Source organism: Hippocampus bargibanti, linkage group LG01, assembly GCF_051943395.1.
Source record: "Hippocampus bargibanti isolate YZ-2025 linkage group LG01, ASM5194339v1, whole genome shotgun sequence".
Lineage (NCBI taxonomy): Eukaryota > Metazoa > Chordata > Actinopteri > Syngnathiformes > Syngnathidae > Hippocampus > Hippocampus bargibanti.
The window spans coordinates 3,734,229-3,761,226 of record NC_142734.1 but is presented as its reverse complement, the minus strand read 5'-3'; the positions used below and the strand labels follow the sequence as shown (position 1 = coordinate 3,761,226).

The 26,998-nt window shown below is 40.9% G+C and overlaps 2 protein-coding genes across 3 annotated transcripts; both read right to left on the bottom strand.

The window, feature by feature from the left end:
- Positions 1-823: 823 nt before the first annotated feature.
- Positions 824-5,537, bottom strand: aar2 (AAR2 splicing factor). 2 transcript variants are annotated; one of them, XM_088990791.1, is made up of 4 exons: positions 5,317-5,537; positions 4,473-5,240; positions 3,112-3,341; positions 824-1,339 (listed from the first exon to the last, which is right to left on the bottom strand). In XM_088990791.1, exons 2-4 carry the CDS (start codon positions 5,236-5,238, stop codon positions 1,172-1,174), a joined length of 1,164 nt encoding a protein of 387 aa, XP_088846917.1. In that variant the 5' UTR covers positions 5,239-5,240; positions 5,317-5,537; the 3' UTR covers positions 824-1,171. The 2 variants fall into 2 exon arrangements, with proteins under 2 accessions (XP_088846917.1, XP_088846909.1); XM_088990783.1 differs by having other exon boundaries at positions 4,473-5,537.
- A 366-nt stretch (positions 5,538-5,903) lies between these two features.
- Positions 5,904-21,193, bottom strand: prpf6 (PRP6 pre-mRNA processing factor 6 homolog (S. cerevisiae)). The gene is made up of 21 exons (XM_088990769.1): positions 20,965-21,193; positions 20,319-20,481; positions 20,120-20,238; positions 19,956-20,034; positions 19,690-19,866; positions 19,399-19,527; positions 17,855-17,949; positions 17,599-17,755; positions 15,676-15,838; positions 15,478-15,596; positions 14,724-14,942; positions 13,104-13,226; positions 12,190-12,311; positions 10,862-11,000; positions 10,380-10,499; positions 9,616-9,792; positions 8,559-8,692; positions 8,361-8,452; positions 8,165-8,279; positions 7,954-8,080; positions 5,904-6,466 (listed from the first exon to the last, which is right to left on the bottom strand). The coding sequence occupies exons 1-21, from the start codon at positions 21,150-21,152 to the stop codon at positions 6,314-6,316; spliced, it is 2,910 nt and encodes a 969-aa protein (XP_088846895.1). The 5' UTR covers positions 21,153-21,193; the 3' UTR covers positions 5,904-6,313.
- Between the last annotated feature and the right edge of the window lie 5,805 nt (positions 21,194-26,998).

Genomic DNA, 26,998 nt, shown 5'->3' with positions numbered 1-26,998 from the left:
TTCTCCGCTGGCCTAAAAATATCTGAGCACGGACTGATAATCATAATAATAATAAATTTAATTTCTAAGCGCCTTTCAAAACTCTCAAGGACACTTTACAGTCACGGGATAAGACCTTTTTTATGTCAATTATATTTTGTCCATGAATTCTTATTAAAAAAATTCCAAATTACCTTTCAGCTTCTTTCATTATTCACAATCTACTAACTGGCTGGCTAGCTTTGTATTTATTTAGCTTTCTATTAGCTATATATTGTAGCTATCTAGGTGGCTAGCTATCTAGCTTAGTATCTGTTTGCTATCTACTAGCTGGCTAGCTAGGTTTCTATCTATTTACTTCCGGGTTTTTGAAAGGCGCGTATAAATGAAATGAATTATTTTTTTTTTTTTTTTGCTGATACTAGTGCAGCGTGTTCGACCGGAAACAAATTCCTTGTGTGTTCTACATACGTACTTGGCAATAAAGATGATTCTGATTCTGATTACTTTTCCCCTGTTGCGCAGCTTCCAGGCGTGTATTTTTATATTTAATATATCTTAAAACGGGCTGATGTTAATTATATTTTGTCCATGAATTCTCATTAAATAATTCCAAATTATCTTCTTTCATTATTCGCTATCTATTAACTGGCTGGCTAGCTTTCTATTAGCTATATAATGTGGCTATCTAGGTGGCTGTGGCTAGCTATCTAGCTTACTATCTGTTTGCTATCTACTAGCTAGCTTTCTATCTATTTACTTCTGGGGTTTTTGAAAGGCGCATATAAATGAAATGAATTAAATGTATTATTATTATTGTTGTTGTTGTTATTATAGAACAGAGTAGTTCACCCATCTTCAGGACAAAGCTTGATTTATTTTGTTTTCTTTTTATTCTTATATACATGAAACGTCTTATTAGTATACTGAATGACTCTCTGGAAATGGCAGATCTATCGACACCTATCCAGGCAGGAAGTTGCAAAGATTAAAACATTTTTCTTATGACACCTTAAAAACACTGTTGACAACCCACCACGGAGAACCAACGTTGTGTACAATACAAAATATAAATGACAAAAATATAAATGACCGTGACAATGTACATGCTTCCACATGAACCTTTGATAAGGAAGGCACAGCAATGTGACATGGAAGCTCCTGCGTTCCTAATCTTCTAGTGAGAGTCAAATCAGTCCAGAGTAAAACCTTCAGGAAGATCCACCACCACAGGCGCGCACTCGTCCAAATCTGCATCGAAATCCCAGGAAAACTTCTTGGTTACGTGGGCTTTGAACTTCTCTGCTCTCTTGCGGAGCGCTCCGTCCATGTTAGGTCCACTGGCCAACTGGAAGAAGTCCTGCCAGAATAAATAAAAGTCAAGGTCACTTTCCAGAGTTCATGGGAAAAATAATATAAACACACCCAATTTTTGGCATTCGTTATTTATGACTGTATCTTCAGCAGCAGCATTTTTAAGGAGGGAGGGGATGTGCGGGCTGACCAACATTACAGATTGATGAAAAACAACAAATAGAAAATTGTGACATAAGAGAAACAAATTTGTAATGACTTAAAGCTTGGGCGCCATTTTGTGCATTTTCTGGGACGCTACATTGGAGTCCAGACGCCTCAAAATGATACGCAAGGACTTCTTTAATCGATTGCAAACATTTATGTTTTCCTCTTCAGAACTATTTGAATCATATTCATCACTGGATGAGTAACAAGAAAGCATCTTCTCCCAATCTGAAGCCATTGTTTTGATTCTAGAGCAAGGCAAGACGTCCAGGCGTGACGTCATGAACAAGGGGGCGGGACCTTCTGAAACTCGGCATCTCCGAGGTCATTTTGAAGTACAGTAAAGTCTCGTTATATCGATATCGGATATATCGATAGTCCCGGTTATATCGATACTATTTCTATGCACGCACGGAGAAAATTACATGCAAACAGGGTCGGATATATCGATAGTCCCGGTTATATCGATATTTTTTCTAACTCCCTTGAATATCGATATAACGAGACTTTACTGTAGTTTTGAAACACTTTAACTTATTTTTATTTGTGTTTTTCATTTGAGTAAAACTATGAGCTTGCGTGTTTTGGGTATTTTAGATGCTATAAAACGTTTTTCTGATGTCAGTTAGGAAACAAAAAAATGGTGTCGGTTCTCCTTTAAAGGACAACCGACGTCTCCGGACAGGTTGTGTCCATAATTTGTAAAATGACTTCTACTGAGCGTATATTAATAAGATTCCACTGTATATAGCTATATTTTATATTTTAAGACTCGCGCTGAATATTCCAGAAGTATTGTTTTTGAGTTGGTGACGAGTCCGTATGTGACGTCGCTAAAGGAACGCCCCTGACCGAAAAAAAGACACAATGTAGCAGTCCTTCCATCACGTCAATGTATTTTGCTGTACTTGTTTGTTCTGAAAACATTGTGTTGCACCCAAAAGTCACCAGAAGAGGGCGTCCAAGCTCCATAAAAGGAATTTATCAGCCTGTGGAAACGGAGGTGGCCACAGGAGGTCGCCATTTTGTGCCTCTTTTTAAGTGAGACATTTATCCCCAATGTTGCCTCAAAATGGCACGGAATAAATTCTTTAATCGATCGCAAACATGTATGCTTTCCTCTTCAGAACTATTTGAATCATATTCATAACTGGATGTGTAACAAGAAAGCATATTCTCCGAATCTTAAGCCATTGTTTCGATTCTCCAGCAATGCAAGACATCTTGGCGTGACGTCATGAACTGGGGGCGGGACTTTCTGAAAATGCCCAATTCGCAGCTCTTTTTTTTTGCAGATTTTGGACGCTTTAAGTCATTTTTATGTTTTGCATTTGAATAAAAATATCATACTGCATGTTTTGGGTATTTTAGATGCTATAAAACGTTTTTCTGATGTCAGTTAAAAAACAAAAAAAAAGTCGGTGGCCCTTTAAGTCATTGTTGTAAACTATGTTTGTTTTCTCTACTCTGCTTCTGAATGTAGTTAAATGCTTGCAGACGGGGTAACACGTGTGAAGCACATTGAATTGCTCTGTGTAAATAACGCTGCTTTGACTTATGAGTAATATAAAAAAAAACATTGGGTGGAGTGTGCACTCATGAAATTGGTACCTGCAGCGTGGAGGTGAGGAAGTTGTTCTGAGACACAATGTCCACAAAGAAGTCAGGAGGGATTTCTCCCAGTTGATGGTAGAGCACGGTAATGAGACCGATGTAGAGCTCCTTGTGCCTCTGCATGGCCGCCTCCGCTCGACACAGGAGGCTCAGAAGACGTTTCCAATGCTCAAAGCCCTCATACACGTTTCCGATCACAAAGCACACAAAGGCAAACTGCAGCTCACCTAGGGAAAGGAGTCAAATTCAGTCGAGAAAATGTCGATGTGATCGAAACAGTTGCAGATTAATTTAAAAAAACCACTGTCGTTGATTAATCGAGTAAGGGTTGTAATGTCAGAGAAGATTGTCTTTTACTGCCAGCAGGGGACGTAGCCATTCATGACCGACGCCCAACCTCTGCAGCCCTCTGCAAAGCTATTTATCGAGAATACAGTGATACCTCAGCTTATGAACTTAATTGGTTCCCAAAAAGTGCGTGTAAGGCGAAATGTGTGTCTTCCAAACATTAATTTCCCATAAGAAACCATTAAAAATGAATAATCCGTTTCCAGGTCCACATAAAACAATTTTCTACAAAATAAGCGTTAAAACTACACAAACTATACCTTATTTTATGTATAATAAATGTGCTATTGTATTGTAATTCCAGAAGTAAACTGTACGGTATAATAAAGTCGTTTTATTTACCTTTGTGATGGTCGTTGATGTAGTTGCCTCTTGATAATATCCGACTGAAATTGCCTCTGTGATAATACCCTCACTCACTGTCCCCTGCTAGCTGCTTTTCATTAATCCAAATCAACAGAAGTTTTTCAACTTCTTCTATTGCCTGATACCGCTGCTTAGACAACACAGAAACACCCTTAGCCACACGTAGCAATGGTCGACTTAGCGTACTGGTGTCCTTCAGAGTTTTGAAAGGCGCTTATAAATGAAATGTATTGTTATTATTACTGGTAGTGGCACGCTAAGTCACACAAATGCATACGCTAAGTCACACAAATGCACACCTCGTTCGTGTTCACCTTTTGACCACATTGAAGTACAGATGACGGCTGAAGAAACCTTTTCATCGATGGACCACTCCTGTACGACTGAGAGCTTACACAGACGTTTTGACCACATATTTTCTCTGCTTCCATTGTGGGCCTTGTGTTCGGCCAACTAAGCAACAGCATGAAACGTTTAAATATAACTTCTACTCTGCCCATTCTCTATCAGTATTTTACATTTATGAATGTAACCTAATTATTCATGTTATTTGATTCATATTTTCAGGGTTACCAATGTTAAATGTAGACAACTATACATTGTCTTTGTAGTCAATTCTCATAATGAGCCAGGGAGAGACTCACCGAGCAGGTCGAGGGGCTTCTGCTGGTAATTCTTGTCGAGCAGAGTCTCCAAAGCGTAGGTCAGATCCAGGCTGCACTGTGTAATCTGAGCGGGCGTGGCTCCAGGCGGGTACGTCTTCTCTGGGATGACCGAGAACCGCAATTGTGTTCCCTCTCTCAACTTCATCTTGGGAAGCCTGTCCAGTCCCTCCCTCATGGTCTGGCAGGCTGTGTCGTTCCTCGGTTGCTCGGCCCGGTCTTTGGTATGTCGGAAGTCGGTCTCGGGGATCACGTCGCTGAAGGCACAGACCCGGCCCGAGAGCGGCTGCAAGTTTTGGGCCAACTCCTCGGTCAGATGGTCCGTGAGGGACACCCATTTCCTCATCACCTCATAAGGATAGGGTCCGAGGAATGGGTCCAGGTCCTGCAGGTTCGCTCTAATTTTGCTCACTTCATCCTCGTTCTGGGAGGCGGAGAAATCCAGGTCCTCTTCTTTCGGGTTCCAGTTAGCCAAAAGGATGTCTCTGGGTTTGAGACTGAGGAACAAGCCGGTCTTTGGGCCAACTTCTCCTCCACAGCTCGGTGGATTGACAGAGCTATAGAAGAGAAAGTGCAGTCCTGGCGGAATCATCTTAACACCCCGGAAGCGAGGGCCAACCTTCCAACACTTGCAGTCAATGCCAAATTCTGTACCCTGGGGGACTCCCAGCAGCACCAAGGTAGCCCCCTCATGAAACAGCCTCCGTGCAACATCAGGGTCCATGTCTACACCGCGACTGCTAGCCATTTCTGGAATACAATTTCAGCTGTCTAGACTACAACAATACTAATTTCGCAGCATTTAGCATCGTATGTTTATACTCACGTTTCGTGAATGGGTTGCTTCGAACAGTATTCAGCGCAGCTGACACGATGCTTAGCAACGTACACTGAAATGAGACTTCGTTGTAAATTGTAATTTACGGAAATTGTGTTTATATGTTATTAGTAGTGTTCACTGTTGCAACCGTAGCTAAACGTTTCTAACGCGTTGTTTTGACTCGTATGTAAACGAACAAGTCCTGCTGTTATTTAATACCGGGCAGAAACTATTCTTAGCAAATACGATCCTTCTAATTCCCTGTCGAACAAGGTGTATTACCGCCACCTACTGTGCTGGAGTGTGAGTAAAGTAGACGTGTCAAAAGTATAATTATCGGGAACTAATAAAATCAAACAAAGACGATTTTTTTTCTCAAATGTTTCTCTCAAAAACTGAAGTTGAGCTTTGAATTGATGTTATTCAGTCTGTAGCACATTTGTAAGGCATAATTCAATATAAAATTACAACAAAAGATGCATCGCTTAATTTTTTTCTTACTATGGTTTCAAAGATGAGAAGGTTTCTTCAGCCGTCATCTGTACTTTCTCATCGATGGACCACTCCTGTACGACTGAGAGCTTACACAGACGTATGGTTTCAAAGGTGTTTGGTTATTTAATTTTTCATTGTGTTTTTTTTCTGGAGTGATGGCTGTTTCACTGCAGCAGAAAGCAATTCGTTTAAAACACAAACAACAAAGACTCATTACATTGTATTCATAAACTAAATAAACGCTCAATCTGGATGGAACATGGTTCAATTGTATTTTCAAGTATCTGCACACAGGGATTAAGACTCAATCGCCATTGTGTCATCAAGCAGTCAAGGGCTAAAAAACAAGTCAAGCCCACATGATAGGCTGCAGCCTCTACTCTAAATTTGTTATGAAAGTCTAATTCCACACTTGATCCCGTCGCTAGATGCAAACGCGCCACAAAACTCTTCTGCGAAAGTCCATCTTGATGATTTGACGGAGATGTTCGAGTGCAGCTTCTCAGTCTCAGAATGTGTTTTTGATCTTGCCGGCAACCTGTGCAAGAATCTCTGTTGTCTTCTTCTGCCAGTTCAGGACGTGTTTGGACTCGGCACACCACAACTCGCCGTGGCGTGGCTCGGCATTCTCATGACGCTTACGCACTTCTTCCTGCTGTTCCTAATAGATGAGAGGGGGTATTAGTGCTCAGGTCTGATTAGTGTTGATTTTTTTTTTAGACTAGTGCCAATTCCGTTATTTGACAATGTGCAAGTCCAATACCCAATGAATTTGAGTTGGATGGGGGGTAGATTGAACATATTAGTTTTATTTGGATTGGATTTGCCTTTATTAGTCTCGTAGTGGAGAAATTTAAATTTCACAGCAGCAAAGTGATGAAAGGAATGAAAGTAGAAAAACAAAATACAGGAGCTGATGGAAAGGCTGCCACTCTTTTGGCGCCTGGTTCCCAGAAAGTGTGTGTAAGGCGAAAAGTTAATCTGTCAAACATTTATTTTCCATAAGAAACCATTAAAGGACAACCAACATCTCCGGACAAGTTGTGTCCATAATTTGTAAAATGGCTTCAAATGACTTCTACTGAGCGTATTTTACAAAGATTCCACCGCATATAGCTAGATTTTACGTTTTAAGACTCGCGCTGAATATTCAGGAAGTCTTGTTTTTGAGTTGGTGACGAGTCCGTACGTGACGTCACTAAGGGAACGCCCCTGACCGAAAAAAGACACATTGTAGCAGTCCTTCATCACGTCAATGTATTTTGCTGTACTTGTTTGGTCTGAAAACCACGTGTTGTACCAAAAAGCCGCCAGAAGAGGGCGACCAAGCTCCATGAAAGGAATTTATCAGCCTGTGGAAACGGGCTGATTAATTCCTCACAGAAGCTTGGGGGCCATTTTCTGCCTCTTTTTGGGCGATACATTTCCCCACAATGTTGCCTTAAAATGGCACGGAATAAATTCTTTAATCAATTGCAAACATGTTGATCCGTGATGATGGCAAAATTAGAAGGAAAACAAATAAATAAGGCAATGGTGAATCGTGTGTTGCACCAAGACTACTATTTAATACTAGTTGACACAAATTCCCAGCAGACAAATCAGCCCATTTCCAACGGAGATTGGGCGCCATCTTGTGCATTTTCTAGGACGCTACATTGGGGTCCTGACGGCTCGAATTGATACGGCAAGACTTCTTTAATCGATTGCAAATGTTTATGCTTTCCTCTTCAGAACTATTTGAATCATATTCATAATTGGATGTGTAACAAGAAAGCATATTCTCCGAATCTGAAGCCATTGTTTTGAAAATGCCTAATTCGCAGCTCATTTTTTTGCAGATTGTGTACATTTTAAGTCATTTTTAATGGTGTTTTGCATTTTAATAAAAATATCATACTGCGCGTTTTGGGTATTTTAGATGCTATAAAACGTTTTTCTGATGTCAGTTAGGAAACAAAAAAAGTGACGTTGGTTGTCCTTTAAATAATAGTCAGGATAATTGTTCGGACTATTGGGGGTACATAGAACATTTTATTGCATGGAAAAACTTCAACATAGTCAGCTTGTTTTTTTGGGGGGGGGCTACAAAAAAAAGTCCGAAAAGGCCTGTCTAAAATATTCATCACAGAGGGAAAAGGAACTTACTTGTGTTCCGTGCTGCAGTTCAAACTTGTAAAAGAGAGCCCAGGCATCTCCCAGGTCAGGATCGATTTTCACGGTGCGGAGGAACCACTCTCTGGCTTTGGTGATCTTACGCTCACTCCAGAACAACCTAAAACGATGGGTTTGCATTGAGAAAACAAAACTCACGAGGATTCTTTCATCATTCAAAAATGATCAAAAGATGCGGTCGTACTTGGCCACAGCAAGCAATACGTGTGGATCATGTTCACACTTCTTCAAAGCATCCACACTTTTGGTCTTCCTCTGAGGCCTGGCCTCCAAAAACACTGCCTCGGCCCACAGGATGCCTTGAACAAAGCACAATTGGGGTTTTAATGACTGCATTGAATGAAAACAATGGCTTCCTTCTACATAGGTCATACTCTCACCTGAATTTGGACATTCCTGCAGAGCTTTGGCCATCAGCGTATTTGCAATGTTCTTTAGTCCCGAGCGGAATTCTAATCGCACCGATTCCAACCTGGAGACACGCAGAAAGGAGACACCTGAGTGACAAGTTCATGACAGGAGCCATTTATTTTTTTTCATGTTTCTCTGTTGGTTCTGTGTGACGTGCATTTTCTCACCACAATTCAGGACTCTGCGGGTTTTTCAATCGTGCCTTCTCCAAGATGGCTCTGGCTCTGGTCAATTGTCCCACTCGCTCTTCCAGGCGCGAAGTCAGCAGCCACAGGGCCCCGGAGTTGGGACACTTTTTCAACTGTGTGAAAATATGGGACCTTAGCCACTGAAGATGTCAAAATAAGAGTACAGTGATACCTCAGCTTATGAACTTAATTGGTTCCCAGAAAGTGTGTGTCAGGTGAAAAGTTTGTCTGCCGAACATTTATTTCCCATAAGAAACAATTAAAAATGAAAATAATCCGTTCCCAGGTCCCCATAAAACATAATTTTCTACTAAATAAGCCTTCGAACTATACAACATATACCGTTTTTTATGTACAATAAATGTGCTATTGTATTGTAATTTAAGAAATTAACTGTACTATATAATAAAGTCGTTTTATTTACCTTTGTGATGGTCATTGATGTAGTTGCCTCTTGATGATATCCGATTGAAGTTACCGTGCTTTCTCAACGATAATACCCTCACTCACTGTCCCATGGTAGTTGCTTTTCGTTAATCCAAATCAACATACGTTTTTCAACCTCTTCTTTTGCCTAAGACCATTGTTTAGACAACACAGAAACACCCTGAGCCACACGTAGCAATGGTCGACTTAGCATACAGGTACTGCGACACTAAGTCACATAAACCTCATTCATGTTTTTCGATGATCTCTTTCTTCTGCTCGACCGTAATTTTCTTTTCTCTCCTCTTTTGCTTAACACTAACCCGTGGTGGGTTCTTTTTCGGTCCCACTCCACTCGATAATAAACCACATCAGCACTCGAAGAAAGTGGGTGTGGAAAACTAATCCGTCAGCTACCGTGGCGCTGTTCGACTGTGTGGTTTGGTGTTCATCCACCGAAAACTAGTCCACCAGCCACTGTGGCGGTTCGTGGTTTGGTTTGTTTGCCGAAAACCAGTTCGTCTGCCAAGATTATATTCGTAAAGTGAAAAGTTTGTGAGCTAAAGCGTTCGTAAACTGAGGTATCACTGTATTTTAAGAAGTAGCTCACCCCCTGGTTGTAGGCCTCTCTGGCTTTATCCATGTTGTCACATTGCTCTTCAATTTGGCCTCTCATCATCCAGAGTTTGGGAAAGTCCTCATAATGTTTAAGGGCCTCTGTGCACAACTCCTGAGCAGCTTCAATGTTCCCTAACACCCACTCCAACTTGACAGACTTCATGAAAACCTTTCGAGAAAACACACATTTCATACTAAAATTACAAATACAGCACAGGAAACCTGGACTCCATTTTATAATCCGATCAAGTAAGCATGGCTGACATGCACTTTACGACTGACATATTAATTCGTAAATTATTAATTTTGTGACTGAGCAGTCTGCAGTCCAATGACAATACTCACCAAATATTATGTGTCAACAAACAATAAAAGTCGCACATTACCCAAGAGGAAAACTGAACATTGAAGTGCAGTGTGGTCAGCATCTGTCAGGCATAGGCTGAGGTTTTAAAAAAATCTAGCAGGTGCTACACCTTGATGCCCGAAACACATGATTTTTTTATTTTTTGGACTGGAGAATGACATTGGAAACTGCAAATATTTGCAATGTGATATGATGAATTAAAAGCAAACAGCAGGGATGCATCTGGGAAATTTAAGAAGGGGGAGCCAGTTGTGTCTGAAAAGGGGTCCAAATTCTAAAATGAATGGGCCCGATTTAACTATTCAAAACTAATTGAAATAAACCAAAATACATTCATTATTGAAGGATTTGGAGATCCATAAAGAGCAGCGCGAGAAGGGAGAACTCACTCTGGCTGTGGGGGCGCTGCTCCGAGCTTTGGCTAGCAGCCGACGGGCTCTCTCATACTCATTATTCTCGGACTCCAGCTTGACAGCAGCCAGCCAGATCTCCTCACTGTTAGGATTTGCCTGTGGAAGGGTATGCATTGGAGTCACTGGTGGAGAATGTTCTTTTTTTTAACACAAAAAAGTTCAGATCCTTTTGCATACACAAACGTGTCCAATGTGATGTTGCAAATATGAACATGCAAACTCCACATAGGGAGGCCGGAGCGGAGGATCGAACCCACGACCTCTGCACTGTGGAGTCGACATGCTCCCGCATAACAGGTACATCCAAATCTAAAATCTGGAATTTAATTCAAATGGAGGGAGGATGGGTTTGGGGGGTGCTTGGAAAATTAAGTGTGTGAAAAATGGATCGATAAATATTCAAGTGGAAAAGATGCTTTGGAAAGGGCTACTGGATTTGGAAGAGGAACTCTTATTACCTGAAAAGCCAGAGCGAGGATACTTCTGGCGGCAGGCACGTCTTCAGCGAGCCATTTGGATTTGGCTCCCATCAGCCAGAGTACCTCCGCCTTTGGACAGTGAGCAACAGCTTTCTGGAGGAGTGTCTCCAAAGACTCCCTGACAAGAAAAAAATACAGGAAAAATGATACAATTTCAAATAGATCAGTAACTCATTCACTGCCATACACGAATTTATTTGGGAATTGAAAATATGACGTAGAGCGCCATTCCCGAATTTGTTCGGGTTTTGTTTTTTAATGCTTGGGTGCTGATAAAGCGCTGGGCGTGACCTCTGGCAATGTTTTTTTTTCTTTTCCACAAAGGGGCAGCATTCCTCTTTTTTCCATGTTGTTGCAGCTTCGGCTGCTGTTAAAGCGCTGTATAAACCAATATGTATGTATTGCATTGTATTTTGGACAGCAGCCTCCATTTCAAGATCACATAACTCCAGACCCATATAATTTAGGAAGAAGAGAGTCTAAAACACAGGTGTCAAAGTTAAGGCCCGGGGGCCAAATCTGGCCCGCTACATCCTTTTATTCGGCCCACAAAAGCAAATCTTCCATGATGCTTGCTAAAGTCTGAACCAAAATTTCAAATTGTCATATGGAAAGCACAATAACAGTCATTTTTCTTGACTTTAGATTTGAAAACTAGTTATTTGTTCATTTGTCGTGCGACCTAAATGTAATATGTGGAGAGGATTAAACATTCTAATGGCCCCACCAAATTCATTGCGGCCCGCGGGAGGAAACCGTAACTACAATGTGATCTGTGGAAAAAAATGACTTTGACACTCTAAGACACAGGTGTCAAAGTCAAGGCCCGCGGGCCAAATCCGGCTCGCCACATCATTTTTTTCGGCCCGCGAAAGCTAATCAAACTTGTTAAATTCCATGATGATTGCTAAAATCTGAGCCAAAATTTCATATTTTTGGATATCAACCACAATAAAAGTCATTATTCTTGACTTCAGATTTGAAAACGAAGTATTCATTAATTTGCTGTGTGCTCTATATGTAATATTTGAAGGGATTTAAACATTCTAATGGGTTCCCCAAATTCATAACGGCCCTCGAGAGGAAACCATAACTACAATGTGGCCCGCGGCAAAAAATTACTTTGATACCCCTGCTCTGAGGTTTCTTCAATGTTTATGTAATCCTAAAACTCAATATCCTGTAGGTCCTGGAATTCGAGTGACAATGACAAAACCCCTGGTATTGGAGTGAACACATTTTTGCACATGTCTGGCAGCGAATGAGTTAAATAGAAAAGGTCCCCTTTGGAAGGAGCGACCGTCTACCTGGTTCCGTTGTTCTTTTCAAAGTAGGCAGCTCGAAGCCACACGCTTTTCTTACTGGGGAACACCTGCAGAGCATGAGCATAGATGGCCCTGGCACATTCCAATGCTCCGTGGGCCACACACTAAAACACAAAACACAATCATATTAGGAGACAGGGAGTCAAGCAGCTTTTAGGGAATAGGCATATCTTGTGTTTAATTTAAAGGCGGGATTATCAATGTATACACCGTGGCAGAATTGAAATGTTTTTGAAAAAAAATATGACACGATCACAGCTCATTATTTTATTATTTTTTGAATCCTTGTGTGTTGCAATGAGCATCTATTTGATATTCTCTGACAAAAATTCAAAGGAAACAAATCAGCCGGTTTCCACGGAGCTTTGTCGCCATCTTCTGCCTCTTTTTGGTGCTACATCCCCCCTCCCCCCAGATACCTCAAAATGACATGGAATAAATCATTTAATCGATTGCAAACATGTATGCTTTCCTCTTCAGAACTATTTGAATCATATTCATAACTGGATGAGTAACAAGAAAGCATATTTTCCGAATCTGAAGCCATTGTTTTGATTCTCGAGCAAGGCAAGACGTCTTGGCGTGACAACACGAACAAAGGGGGCGGGACCTTCTGAAAGTGGCCACTTCCGGTTTCAAATTGAAGTAGTTTTTAGACACTTTAAGTCATTTTTATTGGTGTTTTGCATTTGACTAAAACTATCATATGTTTTGGGTATTTTAGATGCTATAAAATGTTTTTCTGATGTCAGTTAGGAAACAAAAAAGTGGTGTCGGTTGTCCTTTAATAGGCACCCTATTTCAAATAAAATTAAGGGATTTTATGGGTGTGGCTGTTTTTTTTATGGTACGCATTTTAAAAATTCTGTAACTTGTGAACACAACTGTGCACTCACACTATCAGAGTCCTCCATCCATGTGTGCTTGCGATCTTCCTCTTCAATCCCAATCCCGATGACTGCTCTGATGATGGCCTGGCAGGTCGCCACGCTGCCAGCTTTGTCGCACTCCTCTGCATCCTGCCAGGAAAGACGATGCATTACAGTGGTCATCGACTCTACATTCATGTTTGTCCAGTGTGCAAGAATCCAAGTATGCACATCCCAGTTATGAATTTGAAAGGTCAAATCTCAAAATGACTTTTATACTACAGGGATGAAGCTGCGAAATTTAAAACGGGGGCTAGTTAGTCCCCTTGTGTCTGAAAAAGGGGGCCAAATTCTAAAATTGATGGGCCCGATTAAATGTCTACAAAACTAATTGAAATCAAACAAAATATATTTATTGGAGCATATTTCTAAATTTCAAATAAAAAACATTATTTGACTAAAATTGATTTTTCTACTATATAAACAATTGTGATTCAAGTCAAATAATATATTCATACATAAAATAAACAATTTTTTTTATTTTCTTTAATTGCTACACAATCAATCAAGTGCTTTTTTGATATTGTACGCTGTTACAAACAAGACGGAGACCAGACTTAGCACAATATTTCTTACTAGTGTCTACTTTAACAAATTTCTTTGCCTTTAAGATTTCCAACGTTCTGCAACAGCTGTGAAATCACTCCCATTATACACTAAATTCAAATCATTAACAGCAGTTTGCTGAAACGAATTCTCACTCCACTCCATTGTTTTTTAAAAAACGAAAGTAAGTTTGTTTGCTGCTTTTTTCTAACGTTTTTTAGAGTTTTGCTCCTGTTCTCTCGCTCCATATTGCAACCATCTATGTCGATGTCGTTTGATGTAAATACTGCAATGCACAATAGGTAAATGAATATTCACGATGAAAGTTAAAACCTCTAAAGCACAGGTGTCAAAGTCAAGGCCCGCGGGTCAAATCCGGCCCGCCACATCATTTTTTTCGGCCCGCGAAAGCAAATCAAACTTGTTAAATTCCATGATGATTGCTAAAATATGAGCCAAAATTTCATATTTTTGGATGTCAACCACAATAAAAGTCATTATTCTTGACTTCAGATTTGAAAACGAGTTATTCCTTAATTTGCTGTGTGCTCTATATGTAATATTTGAAGGGATTTAAACATTCTAATGGGTTCCCCAAATTCATAACGGCCCTCGAGAGGAAACCATAACTACAATGTGGCCCGCGGCAAAAAATGACTTTGACACCCCTACTCTAAAGGAAAACGAACAGTTTTCAATTGCTGTTTAACTAAATTTGTTTCTTTAGCTATTTTACAGTATACATCTCAGTCTGCTGATATTTTTATTATACTTTCTATCTTACCCACCCCCTTTCAAATTGCTGCTTTGGACTGCAAATTTCCCCATTGTGGTATGATTAAATGTTTTCTGATTCTGATGAACAAAAGTATGTCATATGTGGGCACAGATCACGTAGCGCTTAAAATGCGCCAATGGCGGAATGCATCCCTGAAACGATGACCCCCGGACTAAAAATCACTCTGCAAAAACATCACTATTCAATCCCCAGCTGGCAATCCTGCCCTCGATGGAAATATTTTGGGATGAACCCAAACAAACCTGTATCCACTGCTCTCTGTTAATCTCCACGCCGTTGGCACGCAACGAGGTGATTGCTCTCTCAATGATCTTTTCCACCATCTGTGTGTTGCCATTGGCTTCCTCCAATTTTGCGGCGGTGATCCAAATATGGCGATCGGTGGGGATGTTCTCTCGGGCCTTATTCAGGACACGTCGGGCGTTCTCGTATGTCTCTAGTCGAGCTAAAGCCAGCCACAGCTGAAAATGATGGGCAGAAACAGCACAGCATGAATGGATTTTTTGTGTTTTGTACAAATTTATTCATGAATTGAAAATATGACATAGAACACCATAACTGAATTAGTTTGGGTTTTTTTTTTTTTTTCCTTGCTTAGGTGCCGATAAAGCGCTCGCCAGACTTCTGGCAATAATTTTCCCCTTCCACAAGGGGGCAGCATTTCCCTTTTAGTCAATGTTACCACTTTGTTCCAGCTTAAACTGTTAAAGCACTAATTACCAATATGTATAGTATTGTATTGTAAATATCAACAGCGTTTGACCACATATGTGATCAAGATTTTTAATGCAGTACATCAAATAGTAGTAGTCAGTCACTCATTGCATTGTATTTTGGACAGCCGCCCTCATTTCATGCTCATATAACTCCAGACCCATATCATTTAGGAAATAACAATATTCTGTGGGTCCTGCAATTCGAGTGACATTGACAAAAACCCTGGCACTGGAGTGGACACATTTTTGCACATCATCTGACAGTGAATATGTTAAGTACCTCCACGCTTGTTGGGCAACACTCCACAGCTCTGCTCAGCATGATTCTGGCATCTTCAGGCTCTTCCAGCTCAACAGCTGTCTTCCACAGACGGACTGACTTGGACACGTTTTCCAAGGCTGTGCGAACATGAAGTACCGTTTGAAAAAAAAAAAAAGAGCAGAAAACAAAGTGTAGCACATGAAACTTGAATTGTACCCTTCCTGAGGACTCTTTTCTTGGCTCTGACGTCAGTTTCCAATTCGGCGGCTCTGATGTAGATTCGGACCGACTGAGGCATGTGCCGGACAGCTTGAGCGACAACCGCTTTGGCCGTGTCGCCGGGCTGCAGCCTGGCTGCCTCGAGCCACACATCCTCGCTCTGATGGGCACAGAAAACAATGATTGCTTTGCTGAACGGCAAGCAAAACCCTTAGTAGCGTTGCTAAACAGGTGCAGGGGTGCGTCTGGGAAATTTCAAAAGGGGGCCAGTTCGCCACTTAATGTCAGAAAAGGGGGTTACATTCTAAAATTGATTTAACTAGATTGCCGAAGTATACAAAACTGTTTGAAATAAACAAAAATACATTCATTGGAGCATATTTCTAAATTGCAAATGAAAAAACATTTTTTTGAGTATAACCTATTTTTCTAATATATCAACAAACAATTTTAATTCAAGGCAAATGATTTATTCATACATTAAATTTTAAATGAAATAAATTACAGTAAAGTCTCGTTATATCGATATTCACGGGAGTCGGAAAAAATAGCGATATGACCGGACTATCGAAATATCCAATCCTGCGGGCATGTAATTTTCTCCCTGAGTTCATAGAAATAGTATCGTAATAAGCAGTACTATCGATATAACGAGACTTTACTGTACATATTTTTTTCAATTTTCTTCAGCTACTGCACATTCAATCCTATGCTATTTTGATATCGTACGGCAGAGGTGTCAAAGTCATTTTTTGCCGCGGGCCACATTGTAGGTATGGTTTCCTCCCGAGTGCCGTTATGAATTTGGGGAAGCCATTAGAATGTTTAATCCGATCCACATATTACATATAGAGCACACAACAAATGAATGAATAACTAGTTATCAAATCTGAAGTCAAGAATAATGACTGTTATTGTGGTTTATATCCAAAAATATGAAATTTTGGTTAAGAATTCAGCAAGCATCATGGAATTTCATACGTTTGATTTGCTTTCGCGGGCCAAAAAAATTGATGTGGCGGGCCGGATTTGGCCCGCGGGCCTTGACTTTGACACCTGTGTCGTACGGTATTACAGAGAATACAAAGAGAACAAACTTATTAGCACAATATTTCTGACTAATGTCTTAAACAAATTTCTTACTTAAATTTCTTTCCAATGCGCTGAAATCATTCCCATTCGCCACGAAATTCATTAACGGCAGAGAACTGTTACTACCCACTGCTGACTTATTCAATTGTTTCTTTAAAAAAAAAAGACAATTTGTTTGTTTGCTGCTTGTTTTTAATATATTTTAGAGCATTGTTCATGTTCTAACGCTCCATATTGCAACCATCCGCCATGTTTGATGTAAATACTGCAATGCACCATATTCGATTAGCCCACAGGTGTCAAAGTCAAGGCCCGCGGGCCAAATCCGGCCCGCCACATCATATTTTTCGGTCCGCGAAAGCAAATCAAACTTGTTAAATTCCATGATGATTGCTAAAATCTGAGCCAAAATTTCATATTTTTGGGATGTCAACCACAATAAAAGTCATTATTCTTGACTTCAGATTTGAAAACGAGTTATTCATTAATTTGCTGTGTGCTCTATATGTAATATTTGAAGGGATTTAAACATTCTAATGGGTTCCCCAAATTCATAACGGCCCTCGAGAGGAAACCATAACTACAATGTGGCCCGCGGCAAAAAATTACTTTAACACCCCTGGATTAGCCCTTTCGGCAGTTTCCGGTGGATCACGGAAAAATAAAAAATTCACTCTACCATGACGTTGCACAACACACACAAACAATTCAAAAAAAATGTACACAGACAAAAATACAAAGTTTTACACAAACACACTCACTGATTACACGACCAAAACAAAGCCCCCGCCAACATGTCAGTTCTGTTCAGGTTCTTTGCTCGTTTACCTTTGGACACATCTCCGTGCCTTTCATGATGAGGTTTCGTGCCACCTGCAGCTTGCCAGTCACTTCTTCCAGCCTGGCGGAGGCAATCCAAGCGGGTGGGTGATGAGGATTTGTCTCCCTCACAGATTTCAGCAGCAAACGAGCCTTTTTAATATCACTAGAGAAAAGGGGAGCCAAAAGCCAGCCATGAGGAATTCAACGAATGCATATTCACAAAGAAACCAAATGGACCTTTTTCGTGGCAGTGTGCCTCTACCTGATGTCTCCTCCGTGTGTGGGGATCATTGAGTTGAGGTCCGTCAGGTAGCCTTTCGGATCCACCACTGTCTGACCACTGACCGAGTCAGACACCTGGTATAAGAAAGCGGCAAGCAATTGACAAACAGAATCACCATCTAAACGGCACAATATCCGGTCACTTCTATTGCTACCATTGGTGTTAAGTTGGGTTTTAGTGCTTTATTATTTTATAAAACGATTTTGAGAGATAAGACATTTAATCCAGAGACTCCAGAGCATGTATCAGATGAATGACTGAGTACTACTTGATGCAGTGCGTCAAAAATCTGGATCAAATCTCTCTGATTGAAAGCTAATGTGAGGCATAATGCGCACCAAGACGATACTGGAATTTACTAAATGGATTGAAATATTTGGATTCAATAAGGAAAAGGTTTTGGGTAAATTTTAGCATTTGTGTGTGGGCACAGTTTCAGATGCTGTGTTTTTTTTAAAATGAGTGAGGAAAAAAAAATCTTCAGTATAACTTTCTCTCTGTACTATATACAGTGATAACTCAGCTTACGGACGCTTTAGCTCACGAACTTTTCGCCTTACGGACATTAAATTGGCGAGAACATAATCTTGGCATACGAACTAGTTCGGATGAACCAAACCACATGGCGCCATGGTGGCTGGTGGACTAGTTTTCGGCGGACGAACACCAAACCACACGGTCGAACAGCGCCACGGTGGCTGGCGGACTAGTTTTCCCCACCCCCTTTGAGTGCAGATGTGGTTTGTTATCGAGTGGAGTACTTTTGCTATTATGGGACCGAAAAAGACCCCACAACAGGCTAGTGTTACGCCCAAGAAGACACAAAAGAAAATTACGGTCGAGCAGAAGAAGGAGATCATCGAGAAACACAAACGAGGTGTGCGTTTGTGTGATTAGCGTCTCAGTACCAGTATGCTAAGTCGACCATTGCAACGTGTGGCTAAGGGTGTTTCTGTTTTGTCTCAGCAACGGTCTCAGGCAATAGAAGAGTTTGAAAAACTTCTGTTGATTTGGATTACCGAAAAGCAGCTAACAGGGGACTATGTTAGTCAGGATATTAAAAGAGAGAAAGCACGGCAACTTCACTCGGATATCATCAAGAGGCAACTACATCAAAAAGGTAAATAAAACGACTTTATTATACAGTACAGTTTATTTCTTTAATTACAATACAATAGCACATTTATTAGACATAAAATAAGGTATATTTTGTGTAGTTTTAAGGCTTATTTTGTAGAGATTTATGCTTTATGCGGACCTGGGAACGGATTATTCTCATTTTTAATGATTTCCTATGGAAAATAAATGTTTGGCAGAGGAACTTTTCACCTTACACACACTTTCTGGGAACCAATTAAGTTCGTAAGAAGGGGTATCACTGTACACAGATGTTTTCACATGCAATAAAGACGTTTTTAACTTGGTTCACGCGAGTCAGACAAAAAAAATAAGTTCTTTTGTTATTAAAAAAAACACAGACAAAACAAATCATTAACATCTCATAACAACAAAAAAATGATTACCTGACTGAGTCTCATATCCATGAGTGTGTTCCTGGCCTGACCAATTTTTCTCATGTCCAGGTCTCCCGTCCCTGGTGTCATCAGGCCTGGTGTCATGCTTCCTGGGTACGGTGTGTTCAGGCCACCAAGCTAAAGGAGAGAAAAGGCAGTGACATCCAACATGGCGAGATTGAAAAATTTACCATGGTTTCCCTATATTGTGAAATTCCACTCCCTTCCCTGCCATTTTTACAGCAAAAACAGAACAATATTTTTCATTCACACTCGATACGTATTTGAATGTATACTAACCCCCTGCAGAGGGTCCACAGTGGTGTTTTTCTCTCCCGTTTGAAGGTGCTTGGAGAAAAAGCTATCTGGTACAGGAGTGAGTTTCTCATAGCGTGGGTTTCTCTGGCGCTTATTCCTGGCGTCTCCCACTTCAGGAATGCTAAGCCACTCTTCCTCTGAGACCTCTGCCAATTTCCTCTGTGAGGAGAAGAGAAGCGGTATAAAAAACCGATGGAGCAACGAGTAGAAAGGCAGCACATTGTGGCAGAAAATGAATACATTTGTACCTTTAGATCTGAAAACTGCTGCTGAATTTTGGGTCGCTCCATACGATATTTCTCTATTTCTTCTTTTTCTCTCAGCTCCCTCAAAAAATAAAACGAAGATTTCAGGCTTAAATTGTCAGATTCTGAAATTATTTCAGTTTATAACAGATGTTCTTTTGATCAACCTTCTTTCCTTGCGTCTTTCATCCATCCTTTTGTCCAGAGCCGCATATATTGCATCTGCTTCTTCATCATCCTTTTCATAAGGACCACTGGAGAACAAGCTTCCAGCATAGCCGTTAAACTGGAAGAAATTTAGAACTAAATATTTTCAAGTATACAATTAGTAACAATAAGAGGTTGATCCTGAAATATAAACAACACCTCATCATAATTAGTATCATTTAGATCTTCATCGTCCTCCTCCTGGCTCTTCTTCATTTGGTCCCCAACGGTCCTCTTCCCCGGGGGTGCATGTCTGTCATCAACTGGATCGTTGGCATCACGAGCTGGACCGATATCAGATCGGGTAGTGAAACCAGTAGCTCTGAAGGAAAACAATTAGGAAAATGTTACACTGCACACAACACAAAGACAAAACTATACATGTGGAGTTAACGTATTGGCTTAGTGTCACTGATGTCTATTCAACTGTGGTTCCGTGAAGCCGATTGAGGTAACCATTATGAATCATGAGCTAGTTTAAAATAACAACTGTTTGCTTCTTGACCATTATGTTGTAACATATTTATAAACCCAGGAAATCTACGCTACATTTCAAATTGAAAAATCAGCTCATGTTAGAATTTTTACACGCACAACTAAATGATATCTTCGTGTTGGGTCCTACTGGCTGGCTTCGATGAACGTGACAAAAGCAGCAATATTTATTCGCGTTTTACTTTTATTGCATTGCAGAAAATCAACAACTAAACCTCACAAGACACCCAGCAAAGGGTCAAGTTAACCGTAAAACATTTCATTCGTGGACATGTTTGTAGATGACAAGCTGGCGGAAAAGTTAGCTTACCCTCTACCCAAACCTGGAACGTAGCCCAGCGGGGCGGGCATCCCGAGGAAAGGTTTCTTCTTTTTTCCCATCAGCGGGGAGGCAAGAGGAATAACTGGGGGACCACCGGTTGCCCCCGCTGCTCCGGTGGCTGCTGCGTTAGTTTTAGAAGCATTTTTAGACGGCTGTTTCGCCACACTAGCGGACATCTTTGCAACACATTCACAGAGACACACTTGGACGACGAGGAGGCACAATACCGGAAAAACAATACAGGCACATCCGCCTATGTTAAAACTAAAAACGTCGCAAGTATTAGAGCGCCCCTACCGGAAAGGAGAGTTTATGTAGTAAAGTTCTTATACCGAAACGGACGCACAATGTTTGTATTTAAACTATTTTTATATTTAAATTATATTTAAACTTTGAGTAGATAATAAAATATCAGGTGTTATTTGTAATAAACGGACCAAGTAAATGTGTATGTAATTCAACAAATATCCATAGAAGGGCGCTGTTTGCTGTCGACTGTCTCAGTTTGGTTGCGGTTATGTTCGTATGCACTTATTTTAAGACATTTACTGTTTTAGCATTGTGCGGATAATAATTAAATTAGTGTAATTAACTCTATGCACATTTGGTTGCACAGTGGTTCTTAATCTTGTTGGGGGCGCCGAACCCCATCAATTTCATGTGCTCATTTACCAAACCCCTTCTTTAAATGACCGTGCCCACTAACTGTAGACTAGACTGAGGGGTGGACCTCTGCGGCCGAAGATCCACCAAACCCCTGAGACCGACTCACCGAACCCCGAGGGTGCAATTTAACCCAGTTTAAGAACCACTGTGCTACTGGTCTGCACGTTATTTTTCCAGCTATTCAGTTTCCAAACTACTAGTGTACACCCTGAACCGGTCGCCAGTCAGTCAGAGGGCATAAAGAGTGACAAACAACCAGTCACATCCACATGACACTGAGTAGGAACTGAATACAAATGAGATAAGTGAACCATGTTTGAAGAAGTGTTCAAATTTAATAGATTTTCAATGTATGTCTTGGTATGTCATGAAGAAAGAAAGGTACAGAGAGAGATTAAAAAAAAAAAGCTAAATCGTAATGAAAACAAGCCCTCACTGAAATATAACAAACATATTGTCAATGTGGTCGGAGGTGGAGCGACCACCACAATGAAAACCCCCAAAGATGAAACCCAAGATTAAAAAAAAGATGATGAGCAATGGTGCAAATCTTACATCCCCTCACCCAACCCCAGCTTTCTTCTTTTTGCCATGTCTCTTAGAGTTTCACTTCAATTGCTTCCTGCCTGGAGGCTGATTTTTCTAGTCTCTTTTGTTGCAGTGCATGAACCAGAGGGATGTGTATGGAAGGGCAAGGACATATGCTCCATGATGATATGCATCTCATCGCTTGTTTGCGTATACAGCCCATATACACGACCCGTATGGAAGCATTCACAAACATATGACAGCCGCAAATAATGCAGGGAATAATGATCAGAAGATAAAAAACTGATTTCCTCAAATAGATTCTGTCACCTTCTGCTCTCCGGTTGAAACAAATGAGAGGAGATCCGGCTTTGTTACAGAGAAGGGCCTGAACGACACGAGAAGAACAAGAATACCCCACCAGCTCACAGCTCAGGAGCACAACCTGACAAGATAAAGTGACTTCCTCTCAATCATTTGCACTCAGCAGTGAAAACAGGTGCCCGTTGGGAATTTATTTCTTTCACTTTCACCTGAAAGAGCCACCTCTTTCATATCACATTAAGAAGCTCCATTGAGTGTCCCTTTTTTTCAGACTTCAGTTTCTATGTGCGTAAAGGACAACCGACATCAGTTTTTTTTGTTTCCTAACTGACATCAGAAAAACGTTTTATAGCATCTAAAATACCCAAAACACGCAGTATGATATTTTTATTCAAATGCAAAACACCAATAAAAATGACTTAAAGTGTCCAAAATCTGCAAAACATTGAGCTGTGAATTGGGCATTTTACATTGGGGGAAAGGTATCAACCAAAAAGAGGCAGAAAATAGCGTCCAAGCTCCTGTGAGGAATTAATCAGCCCGTTTCCACAGGCAGATAAATTCCTTCCATGGAGCTTGGACGCCATCTTCTGGCGGCTTTTTGGTGCAACACGAGGTTTTCAGATCAAACAAGTACAGCAAAATACATTGACGTGATGGAATGACTGCTACAATGTGTCTTTTTTTTCGGTCAGGGGCGTTCCTTCAGTGACGTCACGTACGGACTCGTCACCAACTCAAAAACAAGACTTCTTGAATATTCAGCGCGAGTCTTAAAACGTAAAATATAGCTATATGCGGTGGAATCTTTGTAAAATACGCTCAGTCGAAGTCATTTGAAGCCATTTTACAGATTATGGACACAACTTGTCCGGAGACGTCGGTTGTCCTTGAAATCCACCATCCAGGTTTTTTCCCCCTCTTTCTTGTGTGCTCTTTATCCACCGTGATTTCTCAGTGCCCACTAAAAGACAGCCATTCACCCTGACACCAGCTTTGGGAAGGCTGATGCCACACTCCAAGCATCAATAGCTTCTCTGTATGCCTTTTCAGAAAAGGGCTCCTCTCTCCTTGGATGGTGCGAGAGCCCATTAAGGTCCATTTTCTTTCCGCTATCAGGCCACAATAGTCCGTTTGAGCACAAGCATACTACAACTCACATATCAGGTGTTATCTTTAAATTGGGTGCTTGAGGTGATTCTCTATTTTGTGTGGCCATATAAAAACACTGGTGGGGTGTCAAGGCCTGCAAGGCCTTCTCTGCTGGCCTAAAATATCGGAATCACAGACTGATGTGAATTATATTTTGCCCGTAAATTCTTTTTAAATCATTCCAAATTGTCTTTCAGCTTGCTTTTGTTATTTTTCCCTGAGCATCAAATGTGTCAATCAAACTGTTGTCTAACCATTCAGAGTACGAGTTGGCAAGCCAAGGCCTGCTGCTTTCGCAAACTATATTTGGCTAGTCAAATGAATAGCTAGTCACTCGCCAATCATAGTATCACTAACCGCTAGTGATAACAGCATACTGGCCAGAGCTAGCACACTATATCTGTAGCGACTTGCATAGGCAAATATATTGTTTTGTTGATTTAATAGCGGTTTTGTCAACTCACAATGGTAGAAGGAGGAAAAGAAATGGATTTGGTTGCAGATATACTGTCAAAGCCATTTTCAAGACAGACTTTCCATAAATTGATGGACATCATTAAGGTTGGACAGTCTCAAAGCTAGTAAAAATAGCAATTTTATGAGGTTATCATGAATCCGCACATTCATAATAAAGATACAATCAGTTTCATGATAGTATGTCTTAAGTTTCTTCAAGTCACAAGTTATTTCCTAGCCAACGGCACCCTCTAGTGCATGTGTCGTAATATCACACCACACTCGCAGACGATTGATTCAGATGTAGCAGTACTGAAGGCCTAGGAGCGACATGCATGGCCTTCAAAAAAACATTGGTAAGAAGATGATAGCCTATACATACCGCTGCATATGAAATTAATCGAATATAATATGTGGTGTCATCTGTTGCTTCAAGATTATAAGGAAGGTATGATCAAAACAAATTCAGAGGGAACGTCAAATGCATTCATGTTACTGACTTTGCCGTCTGGTTGGCACAACAAGACTCTCACCCCTCCAAAGTCTATTTCATTATTCACAGGGCTGACCATCATCTGAATTAAAGATACATGCTTTGACTGCTCGCCGTTAGATAGGACCAAATGTCCTTTCAGGCGAACATGAGCGCACTTCTAAATTAAGATCTGTCTCTGAGATTAAACACATTTGAAAATGTGTGCGTCTCTCGGGGATGGTGAGTGAGCGAGTGAGTAAAAAAAAAGATGGTTTACAGAGGATTAGTCAACCTTTTGTGACAGATGTTTCCAGATAGCCATTTAAAGGACAACCGACGTCAGACATCAGAAAAACGTTTTATAGCATCTAAAATACCCAAAACCCGCCGTATGATATTTTTATTCAAATGCAAAACATCAATAAAAATGTCAAAGTGTCCAAAATCTGCAAAAAAAAATTGAGCTGCGAATTGGGCATTTTCAGAAAGTCCTGCCCCCAGTTCGTGACGTCACGCCAAGACGTCTCGCATTGCTGGAGAATCAAAACAATGGCTTCAGATTCGGAGAATATGCTTCTTGTCACACATCCAGTTATGAATATGATTCAAATAGTTCTGAAGAGGAAAGCATACATGTTTCCACAGGCTGATAAATTCCTTCCATGGAGCTTGGACGCCCTCTTCTGTCTCTTTCTGGTGCAACACAAGGTTTTCAGACCAAACAAGCATTGACGTGATGGAAGGACTGCTATAATGTGTCAATTTTTTCAGGCAGGGGAGTTCCTTCAGTGACGTCACGTACGGAATCGTCACCAACTCAAAAACAAGACTTCCGGAATATTCAGCGCGAGTCTTAAAATGTAAAATATAGCTACATGCGGTGGAATCTTAGTAAAATACGCTCAGTAGAAGTCATTTGAAGCCATTTTACAAATGATGGATACAACTTGTCGGGAGACATCGGTTGTCGTCTTTCCCACATGATATCCAAGGGAATTGTGAAAAGCACAACCTTCCCATTGTAAAATCGTGCATGCTTCCATTCTCTCCTATTTAAGGTCTTTTGGGGACAAGCATTTAGGTGAACTGGTGCCAAGCAGCCTCGGAATGCCGGAGATGGTTAGCAAGGGATATGGTGAGATTATAGTAACAAAGACACAATCTCCATTTGCTCCTGAATGATCCTCTTTGAAATGCCTGTTGGAAAATGCTGGCGGACCATGGCATCTGATGGCCTGATTGATTGGCTTAATCCTTTTTGCTGGAACACAATTCTCATTCAGGGCGTGGTTAGCACGTCAATTTCACAGTGCAGAGGTACCAGGAATAATTCCAGATCCAGCCTCCCTGTGTGGAGTTAGCATGTTCTCCACGGTCCTGCTCCCATATTCCAAAAACAGTCATGGCAGGCTGATTAAACGCTCAAAATTGACCCGAGATCTGTGTGGGAGCACGAGTGGTTGTTCGTGTCTGTGTGACATGCTGGCAACCGATTCAGGGCGTCCAAAGACAGCTGGGATCAGCGCCAGCACCCCCTGCCACCCTAGCGAGGATGAAACGGTTGGGAAACTGAATGAATGAATGCACAATTTTCATTCATGATGGTCAAATGTTTCCATGGATGTTATCGTTCACAAAACACATGTTTGTTTTCCATAAATGACAGTGAATCAGCATCTGATCAATACGGTCTTAACAATGGTGGATTGGGCTTTGACAAGACCCAATAAGCGAGACCATTGACTCTCTGACGTGATATGTTTGTGGAGTCTATCTCACTCTGTGGGATCATGTTGTGATGTGAGTGGAACTGATCAAGTGTACACAGCATGTGTAATACACACACTAAGATACAGTAGATATTATTATTCATAAAGTTATAATATTCAGCATGCTCTCATAGTTCTTATGATGGATTTCAGCACCTTGAGCTCATTGAAGCAGTAATGCATGCTTTTGTCACATGTCGGCTCGATTACTGTAATGCGCTTTACTTTGGAATCCTCCATGAAGCGTCTTCAGCTGGTCCAAAATGCTGCTGCTCACCTCTTGACTGGTACTCGTAAGAGGGAGCACATAACTGGCTCCCTATACATTTTAGAGTTCTTTTGAATATGTTAGTATTTGTCTTCAAATCTTTAAATAGCCTCACTAGGCCTTACCTCTCTGCGCACATCCACATCTACGCACCTTCCCGACACCTCAGGTCTGCTGACCAGACATTATTAGATATGCCAAATACAAATCGGAGGCTCAGAGGGGATCGACCTTTTCCGTTGCTGGTCCCACTCTCTGAAATGACCTTCCACTGAACATTCGGCAAACCCGCTCGCTACTCATCTTGAAAACCCGTCTCAAAACTCACTTGTACACTATTGCATTCAACTCAGCATGATTCCAATTTGATCTTGGTTTCACTCC

Excerpts from the sequence above, each read along its gene's own strand:
- aar2 (XM_088990783.1), bottom strand. The coding sequence starts at position 5,238 with ATGGCTAGCAGTCGCGGTGTAGACATGGACCCTGATGTTGCACGGAGG. Across the intron at positions 3,342-4,472 it reads GAAGCCCCTCGACCTGCTCG|GTGAGCTGCAGTTTGCCTTT; the intron begins GTGAGTCTCTCC and ends TCCTTTCCCTAG. Across the intron at positions 1,340-3,111 it reads TCCTCACCTCCACGCTGCAG|GACTTCTTCCAGTTGGCCAG; the intron begins GTACCAATTTCA and ends TTATTCTGGCAG.
- prpf6 (XM_088990769.1), bottom strand. The coding sequence starts at position 21,152 with ATGTCCGCTAGTGTGGCGAAACAGCCGTCTAAAAATGCTTCTAAAACT. Across the intron at positions 17,950-19,398 it reads TGGATATGAGACTCAGTCAG|GTGTCTGACTCGGTCAGTGG; the intron begins GTAATCATTTTT and ends TTCTTATACCAG. Across the intron at positions 15,839-17,598 it reads GCACGGAGATGTGTCCAAAG|AGCGAGGATGTGTGGCTCGA; the intron begins GTAAACGAGCAA and ends TGTGCCCATCAG.